At 40.4% G+C, this 26012-nt stretch overlaps 1 protein-coding gene across 1 annotated transcript in view; it reads right to left on the bottom strand.

Annotated features, from left to right (window-relative positions):
- The window catches only part of LOC139632045 (protein jagged-1), a 49043-nt gene that overhangs the window by 3411 nt on the left and 19620 nt on the right, over window positions 1-26012 (bottom strand). The window contains exons 3-10 of the mRNA XM_071496779.1: window positions 19392-19449; window positions 13296-13544; window positions 10038-10098; window positions 9228-9358; window positions 7660-7779; window positions 7198-7311; window positions 4271-4384; window positions 425-538 (exon numbers count right to left, since the gene is read on the bottom strand). Of these exons, the coding sequence (XP_071352880.1) occupies window positions 425-538; window positions 4271-4384; window positions 7198-7311; window positions 7660-7779; window positions 9228-9358; window positions 10038-10098; window positions 13296-13544; window positions 19392-19449 (961 nt within the window). The remainder of the gene's footprint in view (window positions 1-424; window positions 539-4270; window positions 4385-7197; window positions 7312-7659; window positions 7780-9227; window positions 9359-10037; window positions 10099-13295; window positions 13545-19391; window positions 19450-26012) is intronic.

The raw sequence follows: 26012 nt of genomic DNA, 5'->3' as shown, positions 1-26012 counted from the left end.
ACACAAGGACAAGATATGCTTGCAAATATGATGCTGTAAACAACAGTGTACAAAGTGAAAACAGAACAGGCTGACATGCATTATTGGTCATGAGTAAAATTTGAACGAATGATGTTGCATTACTGTGGAATCAGGATGCCAGTCTGTATCTCTTTGCAGCAGTGTCTCCACAATGTAACAGGAGATGATAGTCAAGAAGAAAACTCTTATTGGATTGTGTTACATTTTTAGTGTATTTCAGTGATACCCTGTGACAGATGATTGATTGAACTGGAGTTGGAGTAGATTGATCCTGCTCACAGGGACCGTGGGCTGCAGGGGAATAGCGGTTTTAACACAAACCACTTTGTGTTTCATTGCCGGCCACAGGACTATCACCTCTCTCTTCTTCTGTCATTTTCCTTTCTCTTCCTTTTATACTCACTGATGTCACAGTTAGGACCCGTCCATCCAGGAAGGCAGTCACAGAGGTATCCACCGATCAGGTTGCGACAAGAGCGGGCGTGGACACATATTCTCATTTCACACTCATTGGTGTCTAGAGGGGCAAAGCAACAAGAGGACAGCATTTCTAAAACAACTGATGAAATGCAAAATAAAGAACATTTTATCTCTGTCATTACTGGATGGACAATTAGATGAACGCAATGGATCTAAAACTGCTCTTGGATCTTCCTGCCCACCATTGATAATTTGCTTAATTACAGTGTTGCAACTGCTCATTCTTTATTTCTGTTGTACATACAGAAAGTGAGTAAATATAATGTATAATGCTGACTGAGATCATATAGTCTATGTGAGTATATTTGACCCTTTTTCATTGTGGAAACAAAAGGATTATTGTACAGTAAAATCAGTCACATCACATTTATGCCATCCTGAGAAACTTAACATTTCCACTGAAACCAGTTGAAATTAAATCTGTAGTTCAGTTGATGAGGTGGGGGAAGTTAAGCCAACAGACAAGCTCATATCTGATTTCTAAGAATTTAAAGTATACTTTATTGACCCCTTCTGGGAAATTTTTCCTCCTCATTTTATCTGTTTCGGAGTCAATGGCTTGTTACCAAAACTCTTAACCACTGCCTATGTCCCCGTCTTGTTCAGTGATTGAAATCAAAGTGTAACAAAAAAGCTCAGTCAGATTCAGTCTGATTATCAGGCAAGGTCAAGGGCAATGGCAGCAGTGTGTCTAATACTCTGCATGTATGTTTTTGGAGTGGGAAAAGGAAACTCACATGGTGAAGATATAAACTTCACACAGAAGGTCTCTCATTTGGCTCTGGTTGAGAGCAAATGTAGTGCCTCAAAAACAGAGGGCCAAAACAAATAAACCAAAACACCAATATAATCTTGCTGTATAACTCACAAGCAGCAGTACATGAATTAAACTTCTCATTGAAATAAGATAAAACATCACATATATCCCTTCGTCTAAGAGACACACCTTCCATAAAACTGCTGCATCTAATTCTGTGTGCCTCCCACTGAGCCCTGACCATCCAGTTAAACCAAAGTTAAATTAAATTTTGAAGTGGATGCTTGAATTGAACCGTGAAGTGGAGAATTGCTGGGCAGACGCCAGCAGGATGCACACCAACACTTAGAGAGTGCATGCCTCTCATAGATCCCAATGAACACGATGTTTACAAATGCACAGTACATCCAAAGTCATGCCTTGCAGCATCGTCTTGCACCTTCTTTGTTTATGCACAGGTCCCCCTGCTGCACCACTGCTTCTGTTAAGTTTATGTGTGTCTACTCCCACCCGCTGTTGTACTGGGAGTGCTAAAGCCAGGAGCCCCTGAGGGCTTGGCTCTGATAGCACAGGAGGAGGATTAGAAAGAAATGCTAAATGAATAAAGAGGAAGTAGTCAGTCAGTTATAGGTAATCTAAACCTGTTACTGTCAGTGAGAAGCCCATTAGGATTTAGCACCAGTAGAGTGTGCGTACATGTGTGTGGGAGGGTTTTATCTATAGAAAAAGCCTGAGGATTTTTCCTGGAATGGGAGAAAGTGTAGGGACAGAAGTTGCCTAATAAAAGAGTGAAACTGATAGAAGGTATAATTGCTTTTCACCATTTGGGCGTCCACTGATGCTGTCGGCTCAGGCTATACAGAGTTTTATCACTTGTGTTTGAAAACTGTGTGTGTGTGTGTGTGTGTGTGTGAGTGTGTGTGTGTGTGCGTGTGTGTGCGTGTGAGTGTGTGTGTACGTGCATGTGTTATACTGTGAGCTACTGACCTGTGATGTGGAACTATGGGGGATTATCAAGTGTCAGAGTGACATATCACTGTAACACAGAGGAGTAGGAGAGGTTGTCATCCTGAAATATGTCTCAGTTTTTACTTCATAACCCCCCAAGCCTCTGTATGCAGTATATAAAGTCTCTCTCTCTCTCTCTCTCTCTCTCTCTCTCTCTCTCTGTGTGTGTGTGTGTGTGTGTGTGAGAGAGAGAGCGAGAGAGAGACCTGATTCTGGACAATATTCCCACTGCTGTACTATCTAACACAATCGCCCTCTGGGAGCATACTCGTCAATATGAGCGAATGCAGCCTGAAGAGACGTGTCATTGCATTTAGAGAACACTAATTTAGAGTCAGGATGGGTTGATAGGAGAATTAACATGCCACTGGGTATTTTTGCTCCTTTAATTTGTGCTTTAAATGCATATTTCACCCCAAATAGAAATCATAATCACATATTGCTCACTGAAAAACAGGCTTTTGCAGCTTTTGAAACCAGCTGTGTATTACAGCTCAGATTGGCTTTTCTTGTTAGAGGATCAGGGATAAAGATCCTACAACTAGATTCCTTTGAAGACGATAAATATCAGATTTTCTCATTAGTAGAATAGATACAGTCTATTCTACTAATGAGAAAATCTGATATTTATCAATTGGAGAGACATACTTTAATGATGAAAAATTATCACACCAGTACGCTCAACTTTTTAAGTATGATATGAGGGCCATTCAGATGAAATCCATTTGCACCATCTTTAGTGTCATTGCTCTGTTTATCTGTCAGGCTCAGCTCAAAGTTGAATGTTTTATTGATAAGTTGTGCAGTACATAGTTTTGGCATCGAACCACAGTTTATCACGTGCCTGTTAACCTCATATAAACTGATTCACAATCTGTGCTCTTGGTTCTAGCAGTAAAATCTTTACCACAAAGCTTGTAAAACATGGTCACACACTCAAGGCTTTGTGTTTTTTCACTTTAATGAAACCCAGTACTTTCATCCCCAATAAAGCCAGTGCGTCTGGTGAAGTGTTGGTTTAATTAAACTGTATTGAATCATTGGCAATGAGTGTGCCACCTTTTTTGTGTGTTTTGTGGCATTAAAGGACCTTGTGTCTGCACCTCAAACAGTCAACAGTGTGCTTCTCCTGTCTTTTTGATGAAGTCGTTTTGTAAAACCAAAACCCAATCCTCCTTTTAAAGATTTATTTAAACTAACACCAGTTATTGCTAAATCTTTAAAAACACTATTTGCATCATTGTTGTACCTTTCAGTTTTAAATGTATTTTACTTATGGCTGGGCAATATGGTTGAAATCAGTATCACAATATAAATAAGGATATCTTTTCTAACACTCAACACAGTAGTGGCTAATGTGTGCAAAATAACGAACAAAATAAATAAACTAATGCTCAAATCAGGGCACTGCATTAGGCTACATGAAACCTTTTTTGTATGTATATAACCAAGCCAGTTAGGATTGCCAACTTAAAGCTCCAGAACAGCTGCTAAACGGACCTTGTGGTGGGACTGTTTGTCAGTTGCCATGTCAACAGTCAAGAACGAACTTTCAGTCTCAACTCTGAAGCCAACTGGACAGGAAGTTGAGGATTTACATTTTCGTGACAGCTGGGCAGCTCTGTCAAGAACGGCTACTGAACTGACCTTCCTTAACTAATTTCGTCATTAATTGTCATTCATTTATAAATAAAAGAAATCTGGAGAACAAACACAGTGATAAGATCATATTATCACCATTATTTTGCTTAAAGTCAATAACAATAATACTGACATTTCGCCCAGCTTTACTTTTACTCTTGATTTAGTCATTTTTACTTTATTTATTAAAGCATATTCCTACTGTGTTTTGAAAGATGTTATATGAAATATGTATGCATATCTTACAGAAGAATAGACATAACAGGCCACCATTATTCACAGCCAGTTGCCCTCTACATGTATATATAATACATGTAAAAGTCCACTTAAGTGGAAACAGCTGTTTAATCCTGACCCACTGACCCAGCTGGCACGTCCTGCCAGTCCATCCAGGCGGGCAGAGGCACCGGTAACCTCCAGGAGCCTCCTCACACGTCGCTCCACGTCCGCAAGGGCTCCGATCACACTGCCTCACCGCTGGGAAGAGAAAGGGGAAACATCGTACATGAACTACTGGTCTGTGTAATGGGAATGTGTGTGTGTGAATATTAAAGAGACATTTCGTGTGTGTAAATGTGTGTGATGCCACCATGTGGACATGCGTGATCTGAACTGTAGCATTGGTATGCGGGTGCTTTGGTGGCCTGTGTTTTCATTCTCCTCTCTGCTGCTCTGGTTTCTGAGCAAACACATACAATCATCTGCTGCACGTACATGTCTGACTTCTCAAACCTTTCCTGGAAAGGAGGAGGAATGAAATAAATTTAAATAGAGGAGAGGATGATGGGAGAAAGACAGGGGTTTAACTGGGAATAGAAAAACCGAGCTGCCACGCCTGGTTCCACTGCTTTGAAAAGGAATTAAAAACAGATAACGAAACAGAGGGAACGTGGGGAAAAAGAGCACAGACAGATAGACAGCTCTAAGCTTAGGGGTTAACCATGCATAACTTCCTATTACACATGGCATATTTGTGCAGTAGTGGCATCATAACATTTCCCATGCATATCTCTGTGGTATATGTCTTCCACTCAAGAGCTCTCTGTCTCTCTCATAACCTTTTTTCATTTACCTAACCCTGCAAGACAACTATTTTCCATCCTTCTGACCCTGACACCAATCCTCAGCAATAATAACCACGTCAAGCCAGCGGCACTTCTTCCAAAACGAGACAGATAATCTATAACAAAGAAGCCTTTAATTAATATTGGTTGGATATATATGTATCTCTCTCTCTCTCTCTCTCTCAATATATATATATATATATATATATATGTATGTATATGTATATGTATGTATGTATATGTAGTGTGAAAACAGAACTATGATGTGGTTTTGGTTGTTATTCCCTGCCTGATGATCTTCTCACTGTGTATTCCCCAGAGAGCCTCCACAACACATACAGAGACAGAGATAGACAACGTTTGAGCAACAAATAAAAAGAGTGATGAACCAGAACAAAAATAAACTATTCCTTCATTCCTCTGTTTGTCTTTCTCCTCTTCATATTCTCTCTCTCTCTCTCTGATAAAAATGCTTCTCGTTGAAGTGTTTACATGTCAGGCAGCACTGTTTATAATGATTGAGGTGAAAGCAGAGGATGTGGAACGCAGCTTGTTTACACACAAAGCTCTGACAGACCATAACCTGTATGATCCAATCTCGCCTGCCGTCACACACAACATGAGCTCAAACCTACAACTGTACACGTAAGTGTCACACACACACACACACACACACACACACACAGATGGACCACATGATCGAGCCTGAGACAGCCTGTTGTGACAGCTCAGTTGTTACTTTGCCGCCAAAAACATGTTCGACCTTTATCCAGGCCTCAAAACATGAGAGAGGGAGATTTTACAGTGTGCGGGCTGATGTAAACCAATGGCAGCAGTGACCAAGTGTGGACAAGAGATCTGTATTCAAACAGGTCAACCAGTCCTGTCAGTTTAGGTGAGTCTTTGCGCTGTTTATAATATCTTTTACATTTCAGTGTATCTGCGCCTGATGGGATATATGGAGGATGCTCCCCAATTATTGCAAATGTGTCTGAATTTCTGAATTTTACAAAGAGTTATCTGCTTGGCTGTTGAAGTAAACTTAGACTTCTGGAGGCTCCTTAGTGTCACCTTAAAGGGGCACTTCACCATTTTTACACTTATAGGCCACCATACCCACCCAATAAAAACCTTTATAATATCTTCTGTGGTTTTTAAGGAACCCTTCTAAAGTCTGGAAAAATAACCCCAGTGATATCAATTTGGGTATGAACATGTTTTTTGCAATACTAAACAAGTATCCCTTTAAGTTATAATTGAACTTTGAATTAAATAATTTTGAATACAAGGTGCATCACCATGTTTATTTTTTTTCATCCCTCCACTGCGCTGTTCCAGACTTGTGTCTGACGTTGTGTTATCCACGTGTTTTCTTGTGAAATCCTGTTAGAAACTGATCATGGCTAAGAGACTGGATTTCTTCAGGAGAAATGTTATGCATATTTTACTCTGATTGCAAATACTGTGTGTGTCTTGTTTACATGACCGTTTAGAAATCAGGTTACTGCAGAAAGCTGACAGTGACTGAAAAGTGCATGTAAATACACAGTGATCTCAATCTCAAGGTAAACACTGAGTAGCCTTTGTCAGTTAGTTTGTTGTGAGGCAGAAAAAGTCACGTTTCTCATGTTGTACAATATGTAGGTCAGTGTGTGTCTACAGAATCAGAATAAACTCCTACTTTCCTGGACCAGAGTACATGATTAATGTCATTGTTGTAGCTGTGAATTGCTGTTGTTTATGAGAAGCTCGTATTTTATCAGTTATATCTAGAAAATAAACCCTTGATTCTCTGCCATTCAAAAAAACACACATAACTCACAGTGTAACCTACATCACCTGCTCCACCTCAGTCTCTTTCTTTTTTTTTGGCAATGCAAATACACATGTAAATGCACACACACACACACACACACACACACACACACACACACACACACACACACACACACACACACACATACACACACACATACATGCAGGGCTAGACAGAGGGCGAGACAGATTACTGATTGCTGTTGATACTGTTTGTGTTCAGCCTAATTTAGCCTCCTCTGTTGGACTGATTAGAGTCACTCACTGGCTTTGATCCAATAACAACCAATCACAGACAATCTCACACTGCACAGCCCCTCAGCTCAGAGTTGTGTGTGTAAGTGAGGAATTTGTGTATGTGTATGTGTGTGTGTGTGTGTGTGTGTGTGTGTGTGTGGCATTGACAATCACCATCTGAACAGGTGTTTCCGGTCCAGCTGTCAGTACAGATGCAGCTGAAACCCGTTGGGTCTTCCACACAGGTGGCTCCGTTCATACATGGGGACGACAAACACGCATGTTCGACTGATGGGAGAAGAAAGAGAGGAAATCTAAAGGTCCTGGACATATAATATTGTAGCACACCCTAATCGTCGATAATGTAAAATTAAAGGTGGGAGAAGTTGCTTTTACTCAAAATTAAGACAAATTCCTATTATCACCAAAGAGGATGTTTCCACTTGCCTAATAATTGAATAATTAACACCGACCTTAACTTTTGCCCCCTTTACCACATAGTGTTATTCCTCTCTTTTTCTTTCTCTGTGCACCTCTGTCATTACATTTTTTTATCTGTTGCATCCACATGCAGTATTTAAGTAAACATTTACATTTTTCAGTGGTTCAGTGCCTGTTTAATGAGGCCACACTCACCAATGTCACAGTTACGTCCTCTGAAACCTTCCTGGCACTCACACTTGTACTCGTTTGGCTCAGTGTTGGTGCAGGTCCCACTGTTCTTACAGGGCTGGTGGGTGCCACAGTAGTTCAGATCTGAAATAGTACAAAAAAATGAGGAAGGTATGTTTCTATAGCTTAAGTCACAAAACAGCAGAGAAATAGGGAAGAATATAGGGAAGAAGAGGTAAGGGGATGAGGACGCAGATGGATCCAGGTTCACTTCTGCTTGACTTTGTCTCAGGAAAAGAGCAGAACACACACACATACACACTCTCACACATACAGCACACACAGCACAGAGGCTGAAGTGTGTCCAGGTCATCTCAGTGTGCTGACTGTGCAGGCCAGTAGCTGCAGGGCCTGTTGTCTCCAGTGTTGAGGCTGATTAAAGCTTCGTTTTCTCTAATGATTTCCTCCATGCCCACAGTCTTTTTGTCTCACCACAGCTCTTTACAGAGCCCTTCTGAATGCACAGAAACAGCTTAGGACCCCACCTAGCTAAGAGTGCCCAGCCCAACCCTGCTCACATTCACCTTACCCAAGGCTATCGCCTTTCCTCTGCACAATACAGCGTCCCGTGGGCACTCGTTTGGCTCCCAGATCCCAGCTCCCACAGTGGGACAGAAGGGAGGTGGGTGGGTAAATTCAAGGATAATGTTGGAGGGCCTTTGCTACAGTGTGGTGGGAAAAGTTTCAGGGTGGAGGATGAAGCCCAGAGGGAGCTTTGTCTTATTTCATACAGAAGATCAGAAGGTGTGGGAAGACAACGCCTGACAAACTAATATACTGTACACACAATGTTTCTCTCTCTCTCTCACACACAGACAGACTGAGTACCATACACTGCAAAACAATACACAGTTCTCTGCCTATGGAGTTCAGCTGTGGAGAACCTTGATTGTATTTAACTGTAACAGTAAAATAAAATTCTGATGAAAATGTGCTATCATGCAAAACAAGAAGCGATAAACATCATTACTGCCTCTGTTTTAATGAGTACTCTGAATCTGTCAGTGGGTTTGTGAGTTTAAAGAGCAAGGTGCAGTTTGAATTTCTTACACCTTTGGGTTCACAGACAGTAAAAAGGTAAAAAATGTTTTACAGGCCTTAAGGGCAGAGTTTGGAGTCTTTTATGACTGTGCCACAGCAGTCGTGGTGAGTCTTGGAGGTTGTCACACAGTCAACTGGCTTTTTTCACTAGTTTTGGTATAAATCTTAGATGTTTTTTTTTAAGTTGAATTATTGATAGTACTGTTCCTAACATGACAAAAAACAACGGTAATTTTTTGTTTAGTTTGAACAGAAGAATTATGTTTCTGGTGAAATGATGGAGTTCGGGATGGGATGTTAAAGCGAGGACCATTAGAGTCTGACAGCAGGTGCAGGATCCTCAATACAAGTGGCTCCATTTACAGGTTTGGGATGTTGAATTGAACAGAAGAAGGAAAACTGAGTGACAAACAGAAATATAATGCCCTCAGTGGAATATGAATGTTTTCTTTCATCTCTCCAGCAGGAACTTAACAGAGCGCATATCTGACCTTTGTCACACAGCAGTCCTCCCCAGTTGACATCGCACACACACTGCCAGGGCTCGGTGCAGCTCCCGTACACACAGCCAGGGAACGTCACGCACTGGTCACACAGAGGACCCGTCCAGCCATAGTGACACCTAGAGCAGATGAGAAGAGAGACTTGATCATGTAATGCTGATCTGATTAAGAATAATTGTTTTGAACTTGTTCCACACTGTAAAAAATAGAAAGATGAGAGAAAATTCAAAGTTTTAAGGCAACAGAGATGAGCTGAATTTCGTGTCAGGCAATTTAACAGGTTTATCCAACTTAAACTTTTCTATAAATTTATCCCAAGTTATAGTAAAATATTAATTTATATAATCACAACAATTTTACTTCTGTTAATGTACTCTAGTTAAAGTAGCTGAGGTTTGTGTGCTGTGTCCATTTAAAATCCTCCATTTGTTAGTACAACTTTCTAAAGCCAAACAACTTGTGCCAAAGAGCGTAAGTTGCAGATCTTACTCACTTTATGTGCCTATACTGTTGCTGTTGTTGAATGAATGTAACTTTCTTTCTTTTTAATTAAACGTTTTTGAGGTTTTCTTGCTGCTTAATCTGTTGCTGCTTTGGAAACGCTCACTTAAATTAGGTAGGTTTCTGCTGTGGCACAACTACGCTGAAAAAAATGTATAAATCTACAACAGATTCATAATTTCACAGGTCATATGCAGTTTTTAACTTAGGTAGTTTTATTTGTTAAGAGAATCCATCACTCACATAAGTGCATTTTGTGGAAATTACAAAATTTTCTTAAACGATCTTTTGACTTACTTGCATTCTCCAGGTACAGTACAGTAGCCATGGGCCTGATGACACCCCTGCTTGCATACCGCTGTGAACAAAACATGCACACATGCAAAAAAGGATCTGTTAGAGACTAGAAAATAGTAACTGTGAGACAGAAATGACATCCAAGTGAGTTACTGGGTATGAAACCTGCAGTCTACATGTGAATACGTCTGTCAGTTTAACAGAAAGTCAAAGCAGTGAACGACAAATAACCCCTGAATTCGACTGATATATAAAACAAACACTTAATTGTGCAACACAACATTGGTTAGTGGTTCTCAAACTCTTTCTGTTTTGCACCCCTTCAAAAGCTAAAAAAAAAAAAAACCCAGCAAAAAGAGATTTTCTCTTTATCAACCATAAACAATAATAGCAATAATTGATTGTTTGTGTCACCACGTCAATAATATTCACACCGCTCTCTGCTGCTGAACATGGTCTGTTGCAGGAGCAGGTGGTGGTGGAGCAGGCTGCTTGACAAGAGCTTCAGCCATTGTTGGGCTAGCTGGTTAGCATGCTAACTTCAGTAGAAGAAAACAGGGACAACAGTGAACGTTGGTGTTGCTCTCCACTGCTGGAGACAGCTGCTGGTGAGTAAAGGGATGAAGTTTGATGCTGAACTTAAAACGTTTCTTCTAGACTGGTAAGTAAACAACTGTTAATGGTAACGCTGGCTATGTAGCGATAGCTTGACTTCAAAAAGTTTAGCAAAATAGCAAAAGCTCCTTTAAGTCTTCACATGGAAGAACAAGAAATTATTCTGACTTGGGAGAGTTCACACATTTCTCAGTGGTAAGACCCAGCGCTAACATTGCACACACACCAGAAAACTGGCCTAAATTAGCTTATTTTGTTGTTGTGTTATGTATTTGTGGCAGTCCATTACCAGCAGAAACACTGTAAAGCTTCTATAAAATTTTCCAAATCAATTGCATTAGTTAGTGTTTGATTTTACTTTGATGTAACCAGCCAGTGGCGACGCGCATCAGTGTTTTTGACATGCCTGTAGTTCTTTTCACCAAGACGCAGATATCACCATGATGGACAGCTTCTGTGATTAGAATGATATGAACTAATGCTACTGTGAGAACCACTGACGGAGGTGATGTAGAGGAGACCATGCATGTAGGTACTGTCACCCAGGATAAAAATGTTGGAAGACTGTCTTCTAACTAACTCCATGAGGAAAGGTCTAAATTAAAAGACAGGTTCACATTTTTAAGTCTGTCTTAAAACAATTGTCAGGAGTGCATATGAACAATGAAACTGTTTTTTTTTTTTTTTTGTAATTGTTCCCCCTGTTTTATACTAGCCATTTACCAAAACCCTCCCTCCGTCCGATCCCCTAATCCATTTACAGTGTAAGCAGATTCCTCTCTGTAAACATGTAGTCAGAGGTTTATCTGCAGCTCATAGAGCCTTCAGCCATCTCAATTATTTTACTCATCCTGTTATTCCCCTTCAATTCCCTTATTTGTTACTATCTCTCCATTCTAGCTCAACAGGGAAATACAATGAGGGATTTTTTTACTAAGAGGACTGTAAACTTTGGAAGTTATCCACTTATTTTGACCAACTCAAACTGCTTAATCACTTAAACTGAAATTACACTAAGAGGAAATATTTTTTCAATGGCCAGAATTAACAGAAGGAATGATCACAGCAAGAAAAAAACTGTTTCAGGGTTCATAGTGGTGTCTGACTAATGCTTTAAGAAAGACTTGACCGATTGTGAACCTATCCTTTAAGTACGTTGCCTAAAGAGTTTCTAGCTGGAAAACCCATAACTGGAAACTGCCTGAAGTTCATCGTGATCAGCAACCTACAGGAGGTAACAGAGGGACCCTGACAAATTTTTCAAACTTCCTGCTTCTCTCCGCTCCAATCAGCGACCTGCTGAGGAGGAAGTCAAATGAAGTGAGACAGGGGCGGGATGGGCAGGGCTGCAGGATGTCCTTAAACTAGCTATCTGTCCTTCAGGGTTCCCATGGTTTCCACTCTGGTTTCCTCCATTCACTTTTACCATCGCAGCATGATGGCAGCGCTCCGAGGTCACACAGTGAGGTCATCCAGCTGATGAGTCATGGTCAGACGCAGAATAATCCCTCACACTCATACTGTCCACTGAAGCTACATGGTGTGTATTTACTGGAGCAGGTCAAAGTGATGAGTCCTGATAGCTGTCAGGATTCTTCTTACTGACATTAACAGGATAAATGTGTATATTCATACTATTCTTTTTTTTTCTGAAAACCATCTTGCATGTCATCATTTTGAACAGTAAAAACATTAATGAGGCCAATCGTCACTTTGTCAGGTGGTTGTTGGAGGGCTACATCTTGGTTTTAGGCTTAAACTATGAACATAAATGTGAGTAGGTATGTGTGTTCAAAACAACATATCCAGCTGTTTAAAATGATTTCACTGGTTCACAGATGACTTATGAAGCTACAGGTCAAGTTTATTTGAACAGCTCTTAATTACAATAACAGTTTCAAAGGGCTTCAGGAGGCATAATTAGACAGGAAAACAGAAGACACCCACATGGAAAAACCTTTAAGAAACTTTGGAAAGTATCACTGAAGAGGAAATCCCCTTCTTGGGCCAGTGGAAAAATAAATGGAAACCAAAAACATTTTCTAATTTTTCTCGTCAGTGGCCTCACGTCATTTTGAGGCCATTGATGAGAAACCATTTCTGGCTTAAGGGACAGAAACATTGTGGATTTTGAATATCAACTGAGCAATTTCAGGCAACAAACATCTTTCCAAAATATACATGCAGTTGAAACTGAGTAAGCAACAAAAATCTTAAGATTTGTCATAAAATTCTATTATGTAAACTATAGTATGTTCTATTACTAAATTTACTTGCCTTCACATTATATCACATAATGAAAAATGCTCATCATAATATCCTGGAAACAAAGGGTGATGGCTTCAGATTGTTAGTGTCAGAATAAAAGAACAAAACCCAAAGCTGTTCAGTTTAATATCACACTAGACAAAGGCAACAAATTCTCTCTTCTAAGAAGCTGGAACCAGGCAGCGTTTGGCATTTTTGTTTGAAAAAAAACATGAACCATTAATCGATTTTCAAAATAGTTGCTTTTCCCAGCTCTGACTGCGACTATGCTTAACAAATGTAAATTTATAATAATTTTATTCACAAATTTTAATTTTTTATGAATTTATACAGGAGAAAATGTTAAAAGTTGCAGATTAACGTTTCCTCTCTCACCTTCTTTGCACTCTGGCCCCGTCCAGCCGTCCATGCAGACCTTGGAGCCGCTGGGGTCACAGCTGAAGTGACCGAAGAAGTCATCACGTGCGCGGCAGAGCTTGTTGCAGAAAGGTCCGTAGTAATTGGAGTCACAGCGGAAGCGAAGCCGGTACTCCAGGCTGAGAGTCCGTCCGTGGTGACGAAACATCTGCCACTGTTCACCAGGGTTCAGCATGGACGAGAGGAGGACTCGCTCAATTAACTGACCTGAGGCAGGATGAAAGAAAGAAACACTTTTTCAAAACTGTGAAGATTTAAATTAGATCCAACTTTATTCTGTGGGAATTCTTTTTAAGTAAATTATTGCTTAAACACTAATATATTAAGATCTTACAAAGTTTATATGATGAATGTGTTGCAAAGGGTTGCAGTATAAACACATCCAGTGGTTACAGAGCAGCATTAGCATTAATTTGGAGTCGTGTTTCTGGCCCCAAGGCCAGTATTTACACTTTTTTAGTCCTGTTTTGGTCAACAATTCCTTAAAGAGAAATGTGTGGCTCTTTAGCTGTTAAATGTTCCACTGTGTTCACCAGCTAGTCTCTAACTGTCTGTCAGCTGTTTGGTGCTGAGCAGATAGTGTACAGTGGATATTTAGAGCTTGTTAACTGCCTGTGGCTGGAAACAACAGGCCTGACTCCACCCAACTCATGACTAGTCCAAAAAGAGGCACAAAGTGGTGTGTGTGTTGAGCTGAGGCTTCGGTGAATGCTAGTTTGTGGCAAGCATACGCTCACCCACCTGTCACTCAGAGCGGCTTCCCCTCAATTATGCTTAACTTTAAGCCTTATTAAAATTGAAATGAGTGAGTTATATACAAATTAACTGCCGTACGGTTGTCATGAAGGAGGAAATTAGCTAAAGAAACCAAAACCGTCTTTGTACCAGGTTGTAAACATGTTTATTTCTGCTGTAACGTTTGACATTTTAACAAAGGCGTCTATGGGGACTGAACTGCTTCTTGAACCAGCCTCAAGTGGTCATTCGAGGAACTGCAGTTCTTGGCACTTTCGTGCTGACTTTATTTTTCAGCCTTTCAGAAGCTGCTGCTTGGTTAAGGTCCAAGGTAGAGCTGGGGGAACTGCAGGGTTGGGTGATTATTCTCTGTGGGTTTGTTGCTTCTTTCATGTTACAAGCAGCCAGTTGCTCTTTTGTTAATATAGAAATATGAATCACTGCAGCTTTAATCTTCTGAGGCTCTTTGTTGGTGCAGGTCACTTAAGCAAGCATTTTTTCTCATGGTGTTATGATCTGGGTGAGTGGCCTTCTCTAAAACACTAAAACTCTTTCATCCTTTAATTTGTACAGTGTTTCTTGTGCATAACGTATTAGAAACATCAGTCAGCATCACATCACTTGAGCAGACAGTGAGGATTTGAGCGATAAACTAAAAAAGAAAACTGTGTATGAATACAGATGTAGGTAAGAACCAAGTATAGGACCAGACAAAAGGGGTCAGGGGTCTGCAAGGAAGAAAGGGGGCAGCCTGAAAACCAGAGAGGACCAGACGAGGCCTGGGGCAGTGCTGGGGCAGTGGCTGCTGCCACTGACCCCCGGAGGGGATTTCCCAAAAGTGTTGTCATCCCCAACTCAGTAATAATGTCCTCTGACAAGGTATTAACACAAAGCGCTGAGAATGTGTGTGTGTGTGAGTATATATCAGTGTGTCTAAATGTATGTGTGTGTGTGTGTGTTTAAGAGATGGTGGTGAGGATAAAGGGAAAGATTGTGCGATAGTAACACAGAGAGGAAAAGCCTCATTGGAAGTAAGTCAGCGATGGAGAGAGGGAGAGTGGACAGTGTGTGTGTGTGTGTGTGTGTGTGTGTGTGTGCGCACGAGAGAGGCAGGCAGACAGAGGCAGACAGAGCCAAAGAGGAAGGGAGGCAGCTATTAGCACACACACATAACAACCCGCCTGATGGAGAGATGAGATCACTGTGGTTTGACACAAAGGAATGAAAACAGGGGCACATACTGGACGGTTTGTGTGTGTGCATGTTTGTCCATGTGTGTTTATGTGTGTGCATGAGTGTGTGTTTAAGAGAGTAAAAGAGGAATGGGAAGAGAGCGGACACTGAGCGAACTGTTAGCTCAGCCGTCGCCCCTTTTCCAAAAACTCATCATGCCACTGCAGGGCATTGTGGGTCTCTCATTCTTTTATGACTCTGGCATGTCAGAGGGCTAATTTCATCATCACCATTTCTTTGGCAGGAGAGAAGAACAGCAGAAGAAAAAAATAATCGCATTATCAAACAGCACAGCAGGGAACGTGTAACAGAGTCTGATTTCTTCTCTAATGAGATTAAATGAGATGGCACAATAACAAGTGAGCACAAGTAGAGAGACAGAGGGAGACAGAGAGAGAGAGAGGAACTCAAATATTAGACAACAAAACAGCAGCAACCAGAAACCCTGAGCTGCCTTTGAAATCACACTTTACAGAAAAGCAAACAGAATGTAGCAGCAGATACACAGGGATCGTGTCTGCACGTGGAGAGAGCACTTAAATCTCTTCTTGTGGCCTCTGGTGATTGTCCCCCACTGCCTGGTATTACCTGTCAAGTGCCTGCCCTTGAGTGTGGCTGAGAAAACACTACAGGAGAGAAAACACCCCTATTCCATATCACATGAACCAACAAATCAATAGACCAACGGAAACCAACAGATCAGCCAGATAGTGAGCCTCGCTTTTGTTTTCTGTTTTGATTCTTCTGAGGCTGTCCCACTGCGCTTATTGTCATCTGGATAAAAGCTCTCAGTCTAAACATGTGTCTTGAATTTTATAGACAAGCTGGTCTAGATTATAACAGTTCCAATATTGAATTCCACTTTCTCTCCAGCGGTGGTGGCAGTTTTGTGGCTGCGAGTGCTTTGTCAATACAAATGAATTATGAGTGAACACAGCAGCACTCAAAATGACAAAATGTGAACACATATTTATAGGGTGAACGTGGAGAAAACGTAACGGCAGCTATCTTAAGATAATTCCAGTTCATTACTGCACCAAACTGGCAAAATTAAAGTTTTTGACCGATAGTAGTGCCACAAGTGGGAGCATTGTTTTCATGAGTGGGCACCCGTTTCATTAATATCTTGTGTGTGATAAATAGTGCTTGCCCATGGTTTCATGCTATTCCAGTTATCGATGTTTGGTAGGGATAATGAGCAGAGAAATATACCAATGTGGCACCAAACACAAAGAAGAAAAGGACTGTGATGTAATTTTCCAGTTCTTCCAGCTCTGCAAATGTTTTATGACAAAGTAAATGAATTCAATAAGTTTGTTAGGACTGAAAGAAGCACACAGTGCGTTTTGGGGAGAAACAATGAGCGCAAATATTAAAGGTACCTGTAAAAGCTGAGATCTGGGACTGTGGTGAAAGTCAAGAGATGATATGATCAGACAGGTTTTGAATAAATCTCCTGGGGCCCATTTGAGCATATTTGCCTCGTGAAAGCTGCGATTTGCAACATGAAATCATTTCCTCTTGCTCACTTTGATATTGTTACTACTCAAGACATGTATCAAAAGTGTTATATACTGTATATGCACTTAATTGAACAGGTTAACCACTTTCATCTCTCTTTTTATAAATCTAAACATGGCCAAATATGTTGGTGTAGGAGTACAGCTGTGGAACATCAAAGTGCACATCATCAAGAGCTCACTACCTTTTGTTAAAAAGAAATTGTCACTGCATTTAATTCATGATGTCTAATTGATTCGCTATTATGCCTAGTTCTTTTTTTTCTGTTTCGTTTGTATTATTTGTGTTATACTAACAGATGTTTCTATTATCCTATCCACCCCAACAGAAACACCTCTCAGTAAAATGCAATACAGCACCACAGACCACATCTCTAAAGTCATCACAGAGTTGAATCAGCACCTCTCTAAATCAAAACCTTGGAACCTTACAACCATGAAGAGAGGATTTATCACAGGACAGTTGCAATACTTTTCATTAGGTGTTGCTAATAAACTTCCACATGTTTGTAAATACGAACAAAGAACTAAATTAAGCAGTGCTCACACAAATGGCTTTTACGATATGGACCCCGGGTTAGCCAAAATTTTGTGGAAGAAAATATGTAAGCAATTTTCTTCACAAACATCTCAGTGCAACTCACTTACACTGATACAGTTTTACTGTAATGCAGGATTTTAAAAACATTTTGGGTTAGGGTTGGGGTAAGATAGTTCAGATGAACTGTTTGCCTGTTTACTGTCCGGCTGCTTGTGTTTCTCATCACACAAGATGTTGTTTTTCCAGATCTTAGCAGTTATTTTGGTGAGTAAAATGTCATCATAACTGAAGAAATCAGGGCCAAAACTATGAAAATAAAACCAAAGTTGTAATGAACCCGAAGTATCCTTTAAAAGACAGCAGTGTGCTACTGCACATTGACACTAGCTATATTTTATTTAAACAAAACTCAGTGAAGGTCACACTGTCGGTGCACCAAGAACATCATCATTTCTCACTATTTCCAAAGACAGAGGATACAGCTGTACTAGGTAATCCTTTCTGATTAGCAGCAGGGCCTGATAAGTCCATTCAGACTGCTACAGGAGGCCTGTGTTTGGGCTGAGCTAAGCTGCTGGCCTAGTGAACGGCTTAAGACTCAGTGTAGAGGCTGTCAGGAGCTCAGGTGGAAACGGCACATAATGCAAACAAGACGTAAGAGCAGCGCTGGAGGACATAGGGAAGGAGAGATGGAAGAGGACAGGAGAGATGAACACAGAGAGGAAGAAGGATCGCTGGTGCAGTCCTCATTATCTCAGTCATCTTTCGGATATGACTGTGGTCCCTCCACTGGCTGAGACGGAGGTAGAGGATGGTGGGATGAAAGGGAGGATTGTGGCATGACAGGAATGAGGAAGGCATAGGAACATCTGTTTGCATCTGTGTGCGTGTGTGTGTGTGTGTGTGTGTGTGTGTTATGCTTTTTATAGCATGCAGCTCACATTCCCTGTCATGGAGCTTTTCCTGATTATGAGGAGAAACAACAAGGAGACGAGCAGGAAATTAAAGGGTCTGGTTAAAAGACCCTCTAACCTCGTATGATCACAGACATAAAGACACAAAGGATATTTTCACATTGTTTCAGTATGTTGAACCACACATACTCATAAACAAGCGCTCATGTTGCTTGAGGAAAACTGTTTTCTTGGTGAGAGAAAACTGCCCTGCAAAGCCAAAACAAATCAGTCTGACTTTTTGACGTGTTTTACCATAAACACATTATTATGTTTTAGAATTTTTTTAAACATCATGCAAAATTTCCAGGGAAAAAAAACGAGGTAAAAACTAAATTTACTACAGTGTGTTAGCCGGCCTCAGAGCTTGCTTAGCTAAAACTAATTTACCAACTTTTTCTAACCTATAATGGAAAAATCAATTTTGATGCTCCAACACCTGTGGAGTGGCTATGGCTAAACACAATTACAATGGATAAAAAAAAGAAAATTAACACCAACTAACATGCTAAACACTTATTTACACAGATGCCTTTGACACATTTATTGAAAATGAGTTATGAACAGAACCTGACTTTTTGACATAATATTTTTTATGGTAAAGTAAAAAAAAAAAAAAAAAGTCATAGAAACGAGTAATTTAGAAAAAATTAAGCTGTAAATTTCCAGAAAAGACAAAGTGGAGGTGAAATCCAAAGCATCATGACTGGATAGACAGAGCTAGCCTTAGCTAAAGCTAATTTGCTTTTTTTTTGTTTACCTGTCTCCTGAAATTGAAAAATCAATGCTGATGCTCTATAACTGAGTTTGTTTAACCACATTAATAAGTCAAGGCATAAAATTAAAACTATGTCCAATGAGGAGGAGAATCATACACATTAATGTCACACATCATTACATCAACACAACTTTCTCTGTCTCTTTCTATGGGTCATGCCATGTTGCCATTATGTCATGCATAAAGTTATTTAATTTTGGCTGCCTCTTTTTTACATTGTTGTCTACCCATTGATTAAAAAATACCCACAGACACACAAATACACAAATTCAAACACATAAATTGCAGAATCACCTGATTCTGATGTGTCGTTGTCGTAGTCCAAAGCGTCCAACACCAAAGAGAAGGACTTCTGTGAAGAAAACACACATAAAAAATCTGTCAAACATGTGCCACAAAGATAAATTTGAGTTTAATATCACATTAAACAACAAAAATAAACCAGACACACAGACTGTGAGACAGCTTTTTAGTATTCATTGTTTGTTTTTTAACATCTCTAAATCTCCTGATGTTGTTTTTGTAGACGAAAGCTCAAATTATGTTCTAATCCCAGAGATGGGCTATGTTTTTGACCTGAACGTGAATGAAGTCTTTCCTGCTAAACTGAGCACTCGTCCTTGGTGTGCTATATTGATGAAATGAAAATAACATGTTTATTGACCCTTATTTGAGCCCACACAGGCAGTGTTTTCTCTTCTCACTAGTGTCAGGATGAATATAACCCCTGTTTAAATCCTGCGTACTTGAAATGCAATAGTGGATTCTAATAAAATATTTAAAATGAGCGTGTTTGTGTGTGTGTTTCTATCCTTGCTCTGAGCCTTGAACAAAAGGACAAGTATCAGAAGTGACTCACTACCCAGAAAAGCCAAGGCTGCAACTGGATGCTGCTTAAAGAAAACCTCAACCTGCAGCCTCACAGAGAGACGAAAGAGGAGGGCTGTTACATTACTGTGGTGAACCATCCAAAAACCCCTGTTCGTTTTAATGAACACAGGCTTGGACCAGGCACGATGCCTTATTGTGCTCTTCTTTTACTCTCTGACAAGTCTTCGCAGCCCGTACTGTAGCTTGCAGATTACCCTTGGATGGTTGGGGCAGATTGTAACATACATTTTAAACCAACATGACTAAACCTGAATATTTATTAGAATTCAGAGCCCTGAGCAGAGATAACGTCAGCCTATGCACTTCTGTCCCGCAGTACATTAGGGGACTCTGGCATCAGCTGGACATCTTCAGATGTTGACTTTGAGCTTGCAGATATATCACACTCTTGAGAGATACCAAAGGACAGGTGTTTCTTCTATCTTGCGCTTTTCTGAAGCATTGGTTCATCTTATAGAACAGCGATGAATAATTCAGACCAACGCTTTCCCCTACAACTCTATTTCTCTCTCTTTCTGTTCCTGCTTCATTCATCCATCCATCCCTCCCTCTGTGAAATGCCCCAGCGCCCGTCATGCAAATCTCTCCACCGTGTGCATTGTGGGTGAAGTTTCTCCTGAAGGGCTGCATAGATGTGCAGTCACGTCTTTGCTGACGGAGTGTACTGCCAGAGGGGGGATGAGTGGGAGGAGAGGAAGAAAGGTAGGGAGCCGGGAGAGGTGATGGGCGCAGAAGGTGAGCGAGGTGTGAAGTGAAGGGGAGATGGATTTGGAGGGAGGTTAAGGGCAGGAGGTCTGCAGCATCGCTAAAATTAGCTGGAGGCAAGGAGCAGAAGAGAAGACAAAAGGTTGTCGTGTAGGAGATGCAGAATGTTAGGGGAGAGAAAATTGATGTGGCAGAAAACACTGAGTCAGGGATTTGTGTCCACTATGTCTGTATTCAACAGATGGAGGAAAAGGTGAGCAGAGTAATTGTACAGGAGGAGAAAAGGAGTAGAAAGTATAATTACGCAGGGAGCATGTAAAGATAAAGGGCATAGAGAGACAGAGGAGAAATGCAACTGCAGCAGCTGTGGTGGAATAACCATTTGGACTTTATCAGATTTTCAGATGTGATGGAGACAAAGAACAAAGAGGGCAGAGGAAGGTGAAACAAAGGGATCCCAAGATAAAACAGAAAAGATTAGCGGAGAACAAAAAAGAAAGGAGAGTTGATAAGATAAGAAAAAGGTAGTAGGGGAAGTGGAAGAACACCCCCACACACAGTATTTAGAAGTCATGCTGCTAATGAGATGTTCTGGGTTACAGTGGGCTCACAGCCAGTTCATTAAGGCTGGCAGATAGCAGGTAGCCCACAGATGGACCAGCTGGAGTCAGTAAGCTTTGGCTTAAAATTCACACCTGAAGTATTCATGATTTACATCTGAGCATGGTGAGATCCTGCGGTCGATCATGATAACATTAGTTTTTTTCACGCAGTAGCAGTGGTGTAAGAAGAACTTATATCCTTTACTTAAATAAAACTGCCAATACAAGAGTCCTGCAGTACAAGTAAAGGTTCTGCATTCAAAATCATAATGAAGTAAAGGAATATAAACATTATCAGCATATTAAGTATCAAAGTACCAAAAGAAACATTGACCTTGTGCTGGTATATTTATTTTATATGACATTATTAGACTGTTAATCGTGACGCATCAGTGTGTAAGGACGATGCTATAGCTGCTTCAGGTGGAGCAGTGGTTCCCAACTAACAGGTTGAGCCCCCTCCTGTGGGTCACAAGATAAATCTGATGGGTCATGAGATGTTTAAGAGAAAACAAAAGGCTGTTCCACACACTTGTTGTCATTTTTTGGACTTTTCTTTATTATTTACCTTTTTTAATGTATTGGATACTTTGACATCTTTGGGCCCCAAACAGTTTTAATGAAACAATGACAAGTGTTTGCAGAGACAACGTCTCTGTTGATGGAGTAAATCATAAAAAGTGATGTGACTATACAATATGTCTTTGTACAGGCTAACAAGCCAAAAAGGTTGGAGGTTTGACGTATACAGCTGGTGGACTTACCGTTTAACAGTGTAATGTATTCAACAAGGTTTTTATGCAAAATAGTTTAGCAAACACACATATTTACTGCATGGAGTTTATGTTACTGCAGTGTATAATCAGCTCGTCTCTCCAGCAGCAGGTTGGTAAACGTTCAGTGGATAAAATGCTGCTGGAGTTGGAGCGTTTTGATAATCAGGCTGGTTATGATGAACCGTCCACTACTACAAAATGCACACACAGCGTTACCTCACTGCTGGCCTGTTCACGGACCTCTTAGCCTTATCAACTTTCCAATCGCCCTCCTTCTTCCCTCCCTCTTTCCTCACCCTTCCTTTCATCCACTGTATGCGCCGCTCCCTCTTTCTGCCTGCACCTTCTGCCAACTACTATGGCAGGTTAAGACCTGTGGGAAGTCCAGAGACTTTTTCTTTTCTTTTGTTCTCTCTTAGTCAGTGCCCCCCCCCAAACACACACACCCTCACCTCTTCACCTATAAGTGCGCACAACCAGGTAATGATACAGTCACTGATGCAGGAAGGGTGTATCTGTGGTCAGCCCTGTCACTGAGGTTGGGGTTTTGTACGAAGGCCCTAAAGGGTCACATTAACCATGATTACCAAGTTAAAATCACATCAACAACCACTGATAAGACTGTGTAAGAAGATCACCGTCAATAAGCCCTTCCTGACAACCTTTCCAAAACACACACACACACACTCATAGCAATTTATTTTACTATCCCAAAGTGACGTTGGAGGGACGGAGGCCAGGCCAGGCGAAGTGACCTCATAGTGTGTTAGGAAAATCACAAGGTAAACATGACACAGAAGAGGCTGATAAGATCACAGTCAGTGGAGAAGTGATATTTTTACCTCCTTCTGACACAAACAGCATCTCAGTGTTATTTGTGCCATTTGAGGCGATAATGGCCAACGTGATGACAGCAGGGAAATGACATAATGGGAAAGCTGTGCATGTGTGTTGTATGTGTTTGTACTATATGTGTACATGTGTGTGTGTGTGTGTGTGTGTGTGTGTACTAATCATTTTAAAGGAGATTGAAAACTGACCCAGCAGAGGACATTAGTCCATCTGAAAACAGTGATAAGAAACATAATTAAAAAAATGACAAGCATTATTTTGTCTTCTGTCTCTGACGTTTTACAGCTGAAAGACAAGATTTCATCTTCACAGTGAAACAAGACTAAGACTCTACGGCCACGTTTAGCAGCCCTCTGAGGTTGTACTTAGACATAGTGGTGATTTGATGTAAACATCAGCATGTTGACATGACAATGTTAAGATGCTCACTGTCTTCATTTAGCATGTTAGCTTATAACGTCTGCTAATCAGCACTGAACAAAAGTCATGTCATTAGTTCTGCAAGATCCATCCTCTGGAGACCATGAATGTCTGTACAAAATTTCATTGCAATCCATCCAGTGGTGGATCGACTGTTACAGCTGGCATGGTGAAGTTGAATTGTACTGAAATAATATTATCAAGAACATGTACTGCATATTTCCTTTGGTTTTTGTTGTCCAAATGAATGAATGTTAAACTTTGCCCAAACTGACACAAAGCGTATTCATATTCGGGATTTGACTGATGTGTTTGCTCCATAAGCATCACCAGTTTTCCTTTTCTTTCACACACACACTGACTTTTTAAAAATCTTTATTGTATAATATTGATATACTTTAATAACTTTAATCCTTTTCCTTTCACAGCAGACGTTTTGACTTGTCACAGCTGCAAAAGTACAGGTGGAACTAATAACGCTACAGATGGCTCTGTTCCAGCTATTAATGCAATTCAGTGTAACAATTTTATGATCAGTTATTAGTTACCACTTTAACTGACATGTCAAAACATCTGCTGTGAAAAAGATCTATTGAATTTGTGATTCCCTCCACATTTTTTTCTATATGGCCATGTGTGTTGTTTAAGTCACTCAGCACAAAAGTGTTGTGGTTGAAGCATGGATTCAACTTTGTGGTGCATTTTTAGCTGCATTTCAGTGTCAATTATGTATTAATACAGACTGTACAAGGAAACTCTAAAAAAAAACCTATTATGTAATACTGATCAAAATCAATATCTCAGCATATTTTGATAACAAATTCGTTTTTTATTTGTCCAAATACAAATTTGTACACAAAATACTGGAACACGTGGTCAGATACATGTGTCAGTTACCTTCTGAGCAAACAATACAAGTACAAGTGGATTTTTGATTTCCTCTGTTCAGAATCACTTCTTGTCTGTTTCCTTGTCTCTTCATCTAAACCACTTCCACTTGGCAGCATTATGGACCATTTTCTCTGTAACATCTGAGCCTGACATCTTTGCTCCTGTACAGAAAAAGCTCATTTTCAGTCAGCGTTCACTCTTATTGTTGCCAGTCTTGACCTGTGCAGATGGCATTGCTGGAAAGAACTGGGGATTCCCTAATAAATAAATAAAAGAACACCAAAACATGAGAATTTCCCCACATGATAAATCTGCCCTTCTCTCGGGCAGTAGGCCATCTGGTCGTCTGACCCTGTCCCTTTGCCTGCAGCTTCAAACCAGTGCAACTGTGACAAAGCTCAGGATTAGGGCGAGCTATGCTAATTCGAACCACTGGGCAGACATTTGTGACGGCATGCCAAATTCTATTAGGTAAAGGTTTTAAAAAGTCAACCTTGTTTTCCATCCTTCAAACTCCTGCCACTGCCTCTTCCACTGCTCCGTTTCTCATTTGTCCACTTTAGTTCCTCAGCCTGACCCCTTACTCTCTATCCCTTCCTCCCTCCCACCCCTATTGGTGCCCCTCTTTTCTCTCCGCCATCCCTCCGTCCATCTCTCTCCCTCTCTCTCTCTCACAGACATGGGCAGGGTAGGATATCCCGACAAAGCCAGGCTGTACAAACACAGCTCTACGACAGGAAGGACTCCCAGCCCTGAGAGAGGAATTTCCCCTCAGAGCTCACACACTAATGCATACATGCTTACACACACACAGCCACTCACCCGCGTGCTCGAGTCCACGCACATACGCACGCGATTCAGACACACACAGATGAATCCCACATTACCCTGGTGCCAATATTCATTTTTCCATATACAAAGCCTTCATTCAGGCCTGAAAATATACTTACTACAATGGAGACTGTAGTAATCAAATAGTGTCATTTATCATTTTAGACAACAGGATTTGGTGACTTTTGCTTTAGTCATTCAATCATAGCTACTTTACCATCTATGGAGTCATGGAGGCAACAAAATGGGAAACACTTTATTTTACTCTACCAACTCTTGATGGAAATGTCTGGCTCTTTAGCTGCTAAATGCTCCACTAACTGCTTCTGTCTGCCATTTGGTGCTGAGCAAGTAGTGCACAGAGTTTATTTGGCCTTTGTTTTCTATATAATCAGAACCAAATGACATCATTCTACTTTGTTAGGAAACTATTAGCAAATTACAGAAAAATAACAGACCTGTAAAATACTGAAGTGGTACCACAAAATAAACAATTACGTCAAATAATTAAGATGGAGTGTAGATATAAAAATGAATATTAATATATATTTAGATGGTTTATCATTTTATCTGTTTTCTGTTATTTTTATTTATTAATTTATTGGTCTTTGCACACATTTAATCATTTTTCTATTCCCCTTTTTTCACTAAGCAGCATTTTCTGCTTCCTCACCCCATTTTCCTAAGCCATATACTGTATAACAATGAGAGATGGACGTGTTCATGTATGCAGAGCAGTGATTAGTTCTGGCAGACAGATGCTGTTTTAATCTAAAATTTAATTTCTCAACTGATCGGTGCTAATGGCAAAAAATAAAAAGCTTTCTTTTTTTTCAAGCTCTATAATTGTTTTAAAACTCGATTTTACAATGTTATTTATATTTTTGACTCATGATAATCTCAATCTCAAACAGTGGAAAACCTAATATCAAGCAAATGTCAAACCT

Source organism: Trachinotus anak, unplaced genomic scaffold, assembly GCF_046630095.1.
Source record: "Trachinotus anak isolate AG129_WGS33_773 ecotype Australia unplaced genomic scaffold, CSIRO_AGI_Tana_v1 ptg000014l, whole genome shotgun sequence".
Lineage (NCBI taxonomy): Eukaryota > Metazoa > Chordata > Actinopteri > Carangiformes > Carangidae > Trachinotus > Trachinotus anak.
Note: the sequence above shows the minus strand (reverse complement) of the source record. Positions and strands in the feature narration are given on the sequence as shown.